General features: G+C 44.7%; 1 protein-coding gene across 1 annotated transcript in view; it reads left to right on the top strand.

Annotated features, from left to right (window-relative positions):
- Window positions 1–2,539: 2,539 nt before the first annotated feature.
- Window positions 2,540–12,519, top strand: part of LOC109463138 (protein groucho-1-like) — a 36,450-nt gene continuing 26,470 nt past the window's right edge. The window contains 7 exon segments of the mRNA XM_019759851.1: window positions 2,540–2,962; window positions 3,131–3,231; window positions 3,990–4,053; window positions 4,863–4,907; window positions 10,887–10,949; window positions 11,427–11,501; window positions 12,399–12,425. Coding sequence (XP_019615410.1) covers window positions 2,939–2,962; window positions 3,131–3,231; window positions 3,990–4,053; window positions 4,863–4,907; window positions 10,887–10,949; window positions 11,427–11,501; window positions 12,399–12,425 — 399 coding nt within the window. The 5' untranslated portion in view covers window positions 2,540–2,938.

The raw sequence follows: 12,519 nt of genomic DNA, 5'->3' as shown, positions 1-12,519 counted from the left end.
CTTCGAAGCATTCTTAGTGGGAGCAAAGAGTACTTTGCATCCCTGACTAGACTAAAAAGCAGCCCTTAAACTGTCCTAATTCCAGTTGCTGCTCAGCTTCACTGCCTCTATGGGAAATGTTAAAACTCTCTCTGACTAGTAAATTTTCTCGAAATGCCACTGCCTCAAACGTAAGTATCATCCTCAGATCCCCCTAGTTTTTTCATTGCGAAATGAACCGACAGTAATGTGTGCCTTTCTTGGTGTTAGCCAGTTAGCCAAGCATGAACTCATCACATAACCATTTTTCACCTCCTTTGGCAAGCTCAGCAGTTCCCATCCCCAGTGCAGGTGATTTATATTAATAATGGGTTTTGTGCAGATAATGACATATTATGTATGAAGATCAGAGTCATCGTATTAGAGGCAGAATGCATTTGGGGCTTTGCGGGGCACTAGGGAGATAAATGTACATTTATTCTGGGGCATATGGGGCCTTGGGGGATACAGAAGCCATTGGATTATTTCTCCAGTGTACATACAATCTTCATCAGGCATTTGCTGTTGGTGGCTATTACCGATATTACCCAGGACTAACCGCAAGATTGCAATCAATAGTAATTAGCCCGGAAGGGTAACAGTTGGAAGTCAGGGTGTTTCTTCAGATGGAAACGTATGCGAAATCAGGAAAAAATCATGACGCAGAAAAAAAAACAAGCATGGATATTGCATTAAATATGGGTTATCAAAGCGTACGTGTCGTCCGAGCATGTAATATATTCCACACAATATTCCTGTATGGAATAACACAAGGCTCGGCACACTGCCATGGTAAGTATAGATGTCAACCCAAAACAATTGATGGATCATGCTGTGTACTGTAAGCCTTTTTGTGTTTATAGTGCTGCATCAAAATGCATGCAGGATCAACTTGAGAGCCCAACTAAGTTACATGATATGTTTGCCTGGTATGGAGTCTTACCAGAGAGATTTTGTACGCCACTCAAATTAGAAAATATGGCAACTGGAGATCCAGCACCAACAATATGGAGCAAAAATGAGAAAGCGCATCCACTCATATTATCAGTCTGTATTTCGTATTAATATTCCGATCGAGATTCCAGATAATTGCTCTAGGCAATCTTGTACCAGTGGTAAATGGTGAAAGGAGGAGTCAACATGCCCCCATGGAGACAACAAAAGATTCCCATCATTTGTAGGATAAGGAGCTGGAGATGCCTAAATAAGAAATTGTGTTGTCCTTGTTGGCTTTTATCTACTGAAAATGTGTGTGGTAAGAACAATATAATGTAGAAATTGTTGTCGAAATTGCCATCAGGATAAATGTTGTGTATGAATAATTCATGCGAGCTATCCAGAAGAAATGAAATTAGATATTGATTACTGTGTTCAAACATTTATATTCTCTTTGTAAGCAGACACAGTCCGATTGCGCCGCCCATTAAGCCGTCTAAGTTGTGAACTCAAGCGTGCTTATCAGTTTTTCCAGCAAAGCAATTGAAAGTGACGTTGAAAGCATTCCTCTGGTTTTGAACTGCACGGAATCGGAACATTTCCTCCGCCGCTAGTACGGATCCCGCTTCGGGACGGTTCCGTGTTTTGTGTGCACCCGCCCGGTAATGTAAACATCTGCCATTGGCACGAAGTCCCTGCCCCACGTGGTACGGGTAATTATTTTAATTGTATTGGACGAAGTAAACCAATGACTAATGAGGGCTGCCGCTCCACAGGGTAAACTGTGTCCCTGGATGAAAATGTAAACACGGTTGTGGCCAATCAATGGCCCGCACGAAACTCCGGACAGGCGGGAACCCATATTTTCGCAACTCATTATTGTGATTACTATGCAATTTACGTTTTCGGGAGCGGAACTAATGAGATGCAAAATACTGTTTATTCACAACAGCGTGTCAATTACCTTTGTCCTTTTGATGACGATAATCAAGCTCAGCGTCCCAGTATGCACATGTTTCTTTGCAAAACACCCGATAAACAGGACTAGTTTAATCTTCTTGCCAGAAACCTGGGTGTCGTGAAGCATTAGTGTGTATGAAATAGGTGTGTTTCACATTAACCTCGAACCGCCTAGAGAAATTCACCATCTTGAATGAGTCTGGCTGCCTGGCACAGATGCGAAAAAAGCAACCGCTTTCTTCATCACAAGCCCCTGCTCACGACATTCGCCGGCTTTTCATTTAGCAAAACATCTTTCTGAAATTTTGTGGCAACAAACAGGACGATTGGCTGAAAGCCAGTAATAACAGATTGCTGCGTATCTGCATGACATTCAGAAGTAATTACGCGGCGCAGCGCTGTGGGGGTGGGCGTTACCCCGAAGCCTATGTCAACAGCGCCGTACCACCGCGCTTTGATTGACATCTCTGTGTGGTAGTGGAACGGTAGCAGATTCTGCCCGTTGATTGGTCAGCTACGTCGGGGAAGTGGTAATACCACGTGGGCTTGGAATTTCTCAAGTACTGATTGGTTAACTGTGATTGGAATCTTTGATGGAGCCAATCATTGACAGTCTTGAAAGGCAGAGTATTTGCCCCCTATTGTAGCTCGGCGTTACCGCGTGTGGAAAGTGTTCTGTGTGTGGCATTTGCACATCGCGAAGCGAGACCGTGCACCAAATTATCATTTCTGCGGCATTCTTGCTCCCGCCCGGAACCCGATTTCTTGCCGGTTTATGGGCGATCGTGCCCCCTGTCAGAGGTTTTGAGCTGCCGGCACCGAAGGATCGCTGTTGGAGTGGGGAATCGGACTGTGAAACGAGCTAGCGGCGGAGTTCTTGTGTCCGGATCCGCACTTTGGCGCCGGGCGCCATTGGCTGAGTTGTACCGAGCGCGCTTGGCTGAAAGTCGGCCGCTTTCCGACGGATTTATCCCCGTTCTCCACCGTGTTCAGTGATTCAGATTCCGACTGCGACGCCGGCGAGATGTATCCTCAAAACAGACATCCAGTAAGTTGCAGAAAACAATACAGGAGCCTTTGTTTGGGGGAAATGTTTCTATAGAAGTCTTCGGCAGTCAGATCCACGAAGTTTAGCCGCTGGGATGTGTTGGCACGCTTATATTTCCGTTCCTCTCTGTTTTCCTGCCCGCTAATTTGCGGCTTGTTCTCCCTACAGGCGCCTCCCCACCAGCCGGGACAGCCCTTCAAGTTCACTATCCCCGAGTCCTGCGACAGGATCAAAGAGGAATTCAGCTTCCTGCAGGCGCAATATCACAGGTAGGCCACGCCGACAGCGGTCCGCTGAACCCAGGCGACGTTGATACTCCACCCGCCCGCTGGCTGGGTTACTGTGTCTCGCGACCGTGATTTCTATTATCCCACCCTGCTTGTGAGAGTGGCATTCTAGTTGATATGTACACCGTTGCTTTATAAAGAACATCGCTGTCTAAGTACTGAAATATTTCTCTGACTTGATTACGTACCTATGAGGTCATCAAATCGTCGAACACGTCGTAAAGGAAAGGGTCACGAAAATAATTCTTTGTTCGGCGGATTTTATTGTTGTCTTTGTGGTAATTTACATGTTGTAGCATTTCCAGTTGGCGCGGAGAAACAGCTAGCAAATGTAACTATTTTAGTCAGAGGTGATCGGGTCTCGAGCTAACAAGACAACGCCATATGAAAACTATCGCTTGTTTGGGGGATGGAAACAAAGCCAGCCAGCCATTTTATATGCAAATAAACCCGCTTGGGGTTGTTGATCTGCTTAGCAAATAAAGATCATTGAATGGTCCAGTACACATAGACCTAAGGACCTTTTTGCACACCTTTGTTGATTAAACCGAGGATATTTTGAAAATGTCCACATGTGGCGCAGTGTTAAATCTAGGGAATCATTGAACCAGAACTGTGTTAGGCCTTCATTATTGTCATGGAAGATTTGGCAGGCTTGCTTTGCTTTTTTGTGTGGAGGGTCTTTCCTCCCCCATTCCTGATTCCTCACCAACAGCAACATCATCCTTTCTATCCCACAGCCTGAAGATGGAGTATGAAAAGCTGGCAGCAGAGAAGACAGAACTCCAGCGCCATTATGTCATGGTGAATAGCTTCCTCTCATCTGTTACTTGGGGCTTCCTGGGGTGGGATGACAGGGTTAGAATGGGTGGTTGGTTTCCCAGCGCAAAAGGTCATCCGCTGCTGCTTAGATGGTCATCACTCAGCTCCATGGAGCAAGCAAAATTGGACGCATGATGTTTTCGGCCATCTCCCGGCGCGGTCGTATAACCGGCTAGGTGCAGTCCGAACACTTTTCGTTGCTCCTCATCTGGTGGTTTAAGATTGAGATGTGTACCAACTAGACCTGGGTAGTGGGTGGATATGTATGCATGGCATGTCAGGTGGCGGCTAGCCCTGAATGCAGGATTATTTTGCCCAACAGAGGAGACTCATTAGTAGAGGCCTAAGCTGTCCAGCCATGGCTCAGCCACACACCCATTGAATTAATGGTACCGAGACAGTGGTACAGTTTGCTACCTTGACAGGGACACATGTTAGTGCATGTATTTGTTAAGGCTTATGTTATTCTGCTATCTAAGTCATGTAGTCGGGCACTTCTGTTCTGAAATCGGGCAAGAACATGCAAGTTTATTTTCCCTGATGTCAACATGTTGAGGAAATCAGAAAATGTTCCAGACATGCTGATTTGCATGTGTCTCCCCTTGGAAGGAGTTAGCATCTGACATTTCGATTCTCTCAGCACCCCCTGTCTAATGAATACCATGCCTGGTGTGCTCCTGTGAGGCCAGCCCTTGATTAACTTATGCCTGCTGTACCACACCATAGGTGATAAAAATTCATGATGCTCAGCTTTTAAACTAACAAGATCATTTTTTCCATTCTTTTCGCAGTATTACGAGATGTCGTACGGACTGAACGTAGAAATGCACAAGCAGGTAAGTTGTTCAGTATTTCGAATTCTATCCCAGTTATAACAGTTAAACTCTTTAGGGACCGACACATCTGCCTTTTACAGGTCAAAGGTCAAGGAAACAGTTCTTAATTCTTTCTGGCATAAAACTCCCCACAGGTAGTGTCCCTGTGGGTTAGAAATGCAACTGAATTATTTATTTCTGGGGTATGGCTGGGTCCCCATAGGATGGTTATGCCTAATAGCATCTATTATGTATACACACTTCCATTTTTCTATGGTAATGAGCAGTCAGGGTGCCACACTGGGATGTGTAATAACAGTGATGGGGGATTGAATGCAAAGGTAGTAATTAGCTACTGCTGCGGCATATTTTCCGACTACTTGAGCGGTGGGCAACTTTGTCTTCCTATCCCCTTGGGTGATCATGAAAGGTAGCCATGTGCATCGAATATTCATAATTCATATCATCTCGCTCTGAATGAGCTTTGTGTGTGAGCATATAATTTTAGCCCCAGGGGCCTGATTTCGGTGTTTATTTCCCATTTCGGGAACATGGTTCATTTTATAAGGCCTTGTTTTGTTGTCATGCTACCTCAAAGGCGGGCGGATAAGCACGGCTTAATCTGGCACGCATTAGTGATTTGCCACTGTGTCCTCAGGCGAGATATGTTTGTAATTTCTGAACTTTTTAGCTTCCCCCCTTCCTGGGAAATGGTTGACAGCCTGAAGTAATTATATTGCACCCCAAATGATGAAAACCTCAGGGTGCTCCATATCAACCCCCATCAGGGGTCACTGCCTGTCTTCAAAGGTCCAGTGCTAAATTGCCAGTTTGTCTGGCGGACTAATGCACAACACATTTCTGTAGCTGATGGCTGAAAATGTTCCAAATAAGGTACATTTCCCCCTTACCATCTGTCATTTCCCTTTCTGGGACTCGCAGATAAACAGACCTAGGAAAAAAGGCTTCTTCCGACCTTTCCTTTACGGCGTGATGTGAGGATGCTGCCCCGCGCAGTCGGGAAAGGTCACCGCTTTTACTTTGAGTTTCCTGACCCGATCAGAAGCAGGCTATGAGAATCAGTCCATGCTATGTTCAGTCTTGTGAGAATGGGATGCTTGCTGGCTAGAGTACACATACACTCAGCCCTCACGGGTGTGTTTCTAGTATCCAGTTGCCTAGGGAGGTGATGTATCTTCATTTCAGCCCTTTGTCTGACTCTCCCTGGTCCATTTACCTAGCTGTATTTGTGTTGTTCTGCCCAAGCTGCACTGAAACCAGTACATGTCACCAGTTGGCAGTGTTTTAGTAGCAGAAGCGCTGGGAAATCTTTTATTCTTGTGGGAGAGGTAGGCTATTATTACCACCATATGCGAGGTTCACCACAGGGCGGTAGTCTATTGTTGTTATCAGATAAATTTATGGAAAAGAATGGCTCTATATGCTCAAATCAGAGCCTGGTTTTCTGTGATCCTTAGCAGTCGCAAAAGAGTGTAATCTCCATTTTTTTTTCTTTCAAGAAGGATGTATTTTTCCAAAATAGTATACAACTGAAATTAGGAGCTTCCTGGACTTAGTGTCAGGTAGCACATGTTTTCACTGATTATACCAACAGCGCATGTATGGACCAGCCCCTTCTTTTCTACCTTCCATTGTGGCCAAATCTCCTGTCAGACCTTTACAAGGATGTTTGTTCAGTAAATATTATTCCTGTGCCTCCTAGGAGTCTTGGGTTTGTGTACTCAGTCAGAGCTAACTGTTCGGTAGGTCTGTCCTCATCTCCATCGGACTGATGGCTGTGTTTGCACGGCTCAGGCACCCTTGGTATTCTTCATGTACCTTTAGCAAGGCAAGGACGGCCTTGCTCCATCAACAGTTTGCCAAACCATCAACTACTTGGGTTAGCATTTGACTGCCAAAAGTATCGTTTAGTTGAGAAGTGTTTAGAAAGCCTCTGCTCAACAAAAGCGCCAATTATCCGGTGTGTGTGAAAGGGGGACTGAAGGGCTCTACTTGAGCTGCCAACAACAGGAGCAAACAGCTTTCACGCCAGGATGGGGCACTGCACCTCACTGTGCAAACAAAAGCTGTGCCCACATCCACTCCACAACCAGGCTGCTGCATCCAAACGGGCAGTTTCAGAACACGGGAAACATTTTTCAACGATGTTTGCGGGGAAAGAGTCGGACTGGTATAGCTTAATCTCTGGGCCCGTGATGTAATCAGGGTTCTGGACAGATGGGATGCGTCAGTGAATGCGTGTGTTCTTCGATCAAACACTCAGACCTTCGTGTAAACACTGACTGCACTTGAAGTGCAGACCAAGGCCTATCGGCTGCACTGGCAGCTGGGAAGTAGTGTTTGTAGGCAGTCACAGTGCAATCACTAGAACCATGACGGCCCATTAAGAAGAAAGGGACTTAGAAGGGATCGCTCTGCGGGTGCGGGTGTTTTGTGAGCAGTGACAGATCGGGCAAGAAAAAGGAGGCCTGCCTGATTAGGCCACACAGGGGCACTGTAAACCTATAGTTTAACAAGTATTGGTAACAAGGGTGCGGACACATTACCTATTGATAGAGCCTTTCCAGAGGGCAGGTTGAGAAAGGGGATGCCCGAACATGATGCACCCTCTAAGGTTTCCCGGGGGCCACTCAGCTCTCGACTGGCTCAGCGCTTATACTCCTGCTATTGGAGGGCCAACAAGCCGCACGCTCTCTCTTCTATTCCTGTATTCTATGATAATCATACGTGGAGTGGAACCCTTTCATTCATGTAGGACCTCCGACTAGAACATTCAACAGCACTTGTGGCGGTGTCAGGGTGATGTTTATCTTTACCGGGAAATGGCAGCCTTTCAGAGGGTTCATAATGGTCCTTATCATCCACATTTATAGACTGCGTATCCTCCTTACACAGAAGTGGGTCCTGAAGTTTGAAGGTTAAGATTTGAAGGACTTGCCACAGGGAAAACTTCAGCAAGAAGCTGGTACGGCTGAGTACTTTATCCTGGTTAAACTAAAGTTCCTGTGTTTTCTCTGTTTTGCAAACAAGGGAGAGAATTTGTATAATGGCCCTGTCTAGGATGCCGACTCACTCAGTCAACAAATACAGCCTTTTCTGAATATTCTGAAATACAGACACAGTGAGTGTTGTCTCTTAGTTATAGATTTGTGTAGCTATTGACTACGGAAATTATCACAGTGTGAAAAATTTTGTGGAAAAGTGGGAAAGACAAGACATTGAGTTTACTTGGTTTAGTACGTGGGAGGAGTAAGTCAACTGGAGTCAAGGGGATGGTTTCAAGTCAGGTATTTCTTAATGCAGTGTTCAGCAGACACGCAGGCATCTGCACCATTGAAAAGATGATAGAGGACTTGTCCCCTGGCTAGGCAAGCAGAAAATTCATCAGACACACCCCTACCAGGTTTGTTCCCACCAGTGGGAGCCATGATTGATTTTACCCACAATGCTTCTGGTCACCCTGTGGTTTGGGATCAGGTGGCAACGAGTTGAGGCCAAACAGGATATCCTTTGTGCCTGTGTTTCCTTATTTGCATGGCCCGATCTAGAGGAAGCTGGAGGAAAAAGCGTGGTATGTTTTGTATACACACACCACATAATCTATGTGCACCACGGGTGGGCGTGTTCTAAGGAAGAATTTTTTTACCCGCTTGTAAGATCATAGCCTGCGCATGACATCATCCTATTATGTGGGTAATGGGTCATGTTTGAAGCAGGTGTTAGTGATCAAAGAAAATGCCAGACAGGAAGACCCTCTTTTCTCTTTGGTCTTCAGTATTGTCATGCAATATTGAATTTTTCCTGTGGGAGCATGATTCAGATTACCCATAATGCATTGCTACAAAAGAATTCAAGAAAATGATTTTTTTCTTTGGAAATTTTTTTCCTAAGAAATTGTAGTTCTTAACATTTTCTTGGTTAATTAATACAAATGGCAAATTCCAGTTGCCCAAAAATTCAAGTTATTTGAAAGATTTTTCGAAAATGGATTTTCAGGCCGGTGTCTCCAAAGGTAGATTAAAGCATTAGATAGCATGTTGATCCGGGTGACCTTCCTGTCTTGTTAGACATTGCTATCAGACAATAGGTAGGCAGCCCTCAATAACATGACACAACCTATGGATCTGTGCCTAATGCCATCGATCGCAGGAGCCCATCTGGATAATAGCAGATCAATGGTTCCTCTAGAATGTATCAACAAAGCAAAATGGAGAACCTATCCTACATTTAATCACATCAGGCCCCCACTCGCAGTTTCCCATTTAGTACAAATCTGCAAATGGTGCAGATAATCTGGAGGTCCCTTTTATTGAATACAAAAGTGCTATTTTTGTTGAGCTGATTTCCCCGCGGAGCAATTGCCATTTTTCGTCATGTGCCTGAGGGTCTCCAATGGCCTGTGAATCAAATTGGTTCGCCATCAATACCAAAAGAGCCATTTTGCCTTTTCTGTCTTCTCCCCCGGGGCGGCCGTCCCTGGCATAATAACAGGTCTTACACAAAATAATAAGCTTGTTCATTATATTGCTAATGTAGTTCACCTCCCACATATACATCTGTATAGACAACGTGATATAATGGCGGGAGGGGGGGCAGCTGCCAGATGCCCTTGAGTTGAGTTGTGATGTTGCAAGTGTGAAAAAGAAAGATGTTAGACATAATGAAGATGTTGTGTATTTCTTTTTTTTCTTAAAAAAATTGAATCCTACTTGAAGTTGTGCATCCTCGGCCACATCAAAACTATTAGAAGTTTTGACGAGACAAAAGTCCAGTTAATTGATGCGTCTCGCAGACAACTGGTAAAAATTTTTGACCTCAACATAGCAGTGGAGAAGTCAATTTTATATCATTCAATATTAACCACTCCAAATTTCAGATGTTATCGGCCCGTGGAGACCTGGCAAGACATCGACCATCCTATTTTGGAAATAGTAAAATTTTTGACAGGCACATGTTTAATGGATATTTAGTATAGCCTGGGGCCCCGGGTAGACATTATCAAGATAGATCGCTGTCCCAAGGCAATATCCTAATTTCTCATGAATACAATTTCGCAGGCATGATGAACAAATCTTTTGCATTCAATCTCACCAAATTCCCCAGACAAGGTCCGTGACTTGTCAAGGGCGCCGATAATTCCGCTGGCTTGACTTGGCCTTTCGCTCCACTCTTCACGAGTCAATTGATTTTAGGATGCACTCTAATCAGAAAAGCTGGTCAAAGCCAGCTGAGTATGGTTCGAGGGAAAAGTTGGGAAGATTTCTCATTCGTGCATGACTTGTTCAGTAATGGACATCACCGTGCTCTGGACCACTCTCTCTCTCACCCTGCTAGAAATCAAGGCGTTTCTATCTGTCTCGCTAAATTGCCTTCTCTTGTCAGAGAGATAACTTTTAATATTTAGTTTTCCGCCGCGGTTGGCCGAGCTGATGCACATCCAACAGTCCAAATGTCAGATCCAGTTGGTACTTGAATTAGTATGTAATGACAATCCCTGTGGTTTTGTTTCTCCTGGAGTTATCAAATCGTTACGGCCGAGAACACAGCATAACTACATATTCTTTGATGATAACTTTTGCAGAAAAGTATGATCAAAATTGATGATTTCATTTTCTTTGATTTATCTCTGCCTGAGAAGTAAAGTATACCTCACACAAATTATATTTTCTTGCAGTCAGGGCCGCACTAATCATTATTGCACATCAGCATGGTACAGCTTGCCCCCATCCTAATAGAAGTTCATTGGACTGTGTCGGACTATATATTTTTCATGCTGGATTTACGCAAAAGGCCATTTCACGGCTGCGAATCCTGTTGAAAACCCCCGATAAATATTCAACAAGCCGGATGAGGAGTAGATTCATCGTGGGCACCCAGCTGTGTAGGAGAGACGCGGATCGTTGCGGCGATGACTGTTAGACCATGAACGACTGCTGTCGCTAACTAATGACTCTCTCTTCCCATGTTTCCTTGCTGCAGACGGAGATTGCCAAGCGGTTAAATGCCATCTGTGCCCAGGTCATTCCCTTCTTATCCCAGGAGGTAAGTAGCTTATCCAACGGAAAGGCCACCATTTTTTGCGTTCTTGGTGGGGGTGACCCAGGTTTAAGTGGTGTCATTCAACTTGGATTACTTCTATAAAAGGCTGTTGGAGACTATGCAATCGCTGTTATAACTTGGAGTGAACTCAAACCGCTGAAGTGTGCAGGGGATGGGAATTACACTGCTCTCAAGCAGGAGACTGCTTTAGACAAGTTCTCTCAGGCCCACCCCTCCACATGCAACAATTTTCGAAATTAAAGGCAAGCCTGGCGAGAAGTAGGATTGGAGTAAGGTGTAAGTGTGCAATACTCTGGTTCTCGTGAATTTAAGTGTCCAGCGCCGAAGGATTCACTTCACATGTGGAGAACTCTTCTAGTGCCGTCGATGGCACTTCATGATGCAGATTTCAGTGCTTGAATTGCCCTGTCGTACTCTAGCTTGAACGTTTTTTTCCCTCCGTTTCTGCCTTCCCCACAGCATCAGCAGCAGGTGGCCACGGCAGTGGAAAGAGCAAAGCAAGTCACGATGACTGAACTGAACGCCATCATAGGGGTAAGACCAAAATGCTGCCGCCAACACGGTGCAGTCCTTTTTTTACATAACGCTCTTCGGCAACAAGCACTGAAAATTTGAACGAACCATGATTTTACACCTCTTTGCAAATTACAGGCGGATCACGAGTGGGTTCTCCTGGATAGATCCTTGCTTTGATGCCTGAGTGATGATACCAGATGTGTGATTTTCATAAGATCATCCTGCCTCATTAATGAATTTCTGTTGCACTTTCATGTCAATGTGTATTGATGAATATGTAATTGTTATGATTCACACCACGCTTACGTGGTGAGTGCCACGTATGATCGACAAAACCCAAACTTCAGGAGGAAATTTATGTAGAAAGTTTGTGCAGTTCGTGCTGTAGTGTGATGTGTGATTCTGTATGACTAAAACTGGACATCATGTCAGAATGCAAAAAAGAGTGCTTTTGTTTCTGAAAGCATGACAAGTGATAACACAGTGAAGGTCCTGTTCTGATGTCATGTCATGTACTTCCTTGGGGTGGCATTTGTGACTTCCTAACTTCTATAGCCTGTCTTACTAACATGGTTCCTTTTTTATCTGGTAGTGGAGCCACTAACACTAGAGGTCAAACAAAACTAGAGAGGTGACATGATGGTTGTACACAAAATTGCTAGCGAGTGCCTTAGCCCTCACTGAAGCCTTTATGTTAAAATGTGTGCTGTTACTCGTTGTCTTACTAGCGGACCTTGGATGCCAGATTCCTGGCATGGATTGACTCTGAGGTTGTTAAACATTACCCTTCTGTGTGCACATAACATCCTGGCACTTTGCTGTGAATTTTTCTTGGCTTCCTTGTGTTGAATGTGGATGTGGCTCCTCACACCTCCTGGTGAAAAGAGTTTTTCTCATTTGTTCTGTCCCCCACAGAAGCAGGCAGGATTCCCGCATTTTCTGGTTAGTACCACACTTTTACTGGTTTGTGACTGTGCTGGAACCTTGCCTAAGTTTGACCAATACACCATTTTTTTTTCTTCTGGCTTGTATATTT

This window comes from Branchiostoma belcheri, unplaced genomic scaffold (genome assembly GCF_001625305.1).
Source record: "Branchiostoma belcheri isolate BF01 breed outbred unplaced genomic scaffold, Haploidv18h27 scaffold122, whole genome shotgun sequence".
Taxonomy (NCBI): domain Eukaryota; kingdom Metazoa; phylum Chordata; class Leptocardii; order Amphioxiformes; family Branchiostomatidae; genus Branchiostoma; species Branchiostoma belcheri.
Note: the sequence above shows the minus strand (reverse complement) of the source record. Positions and strands in the feature narration are given on the sequence as shown.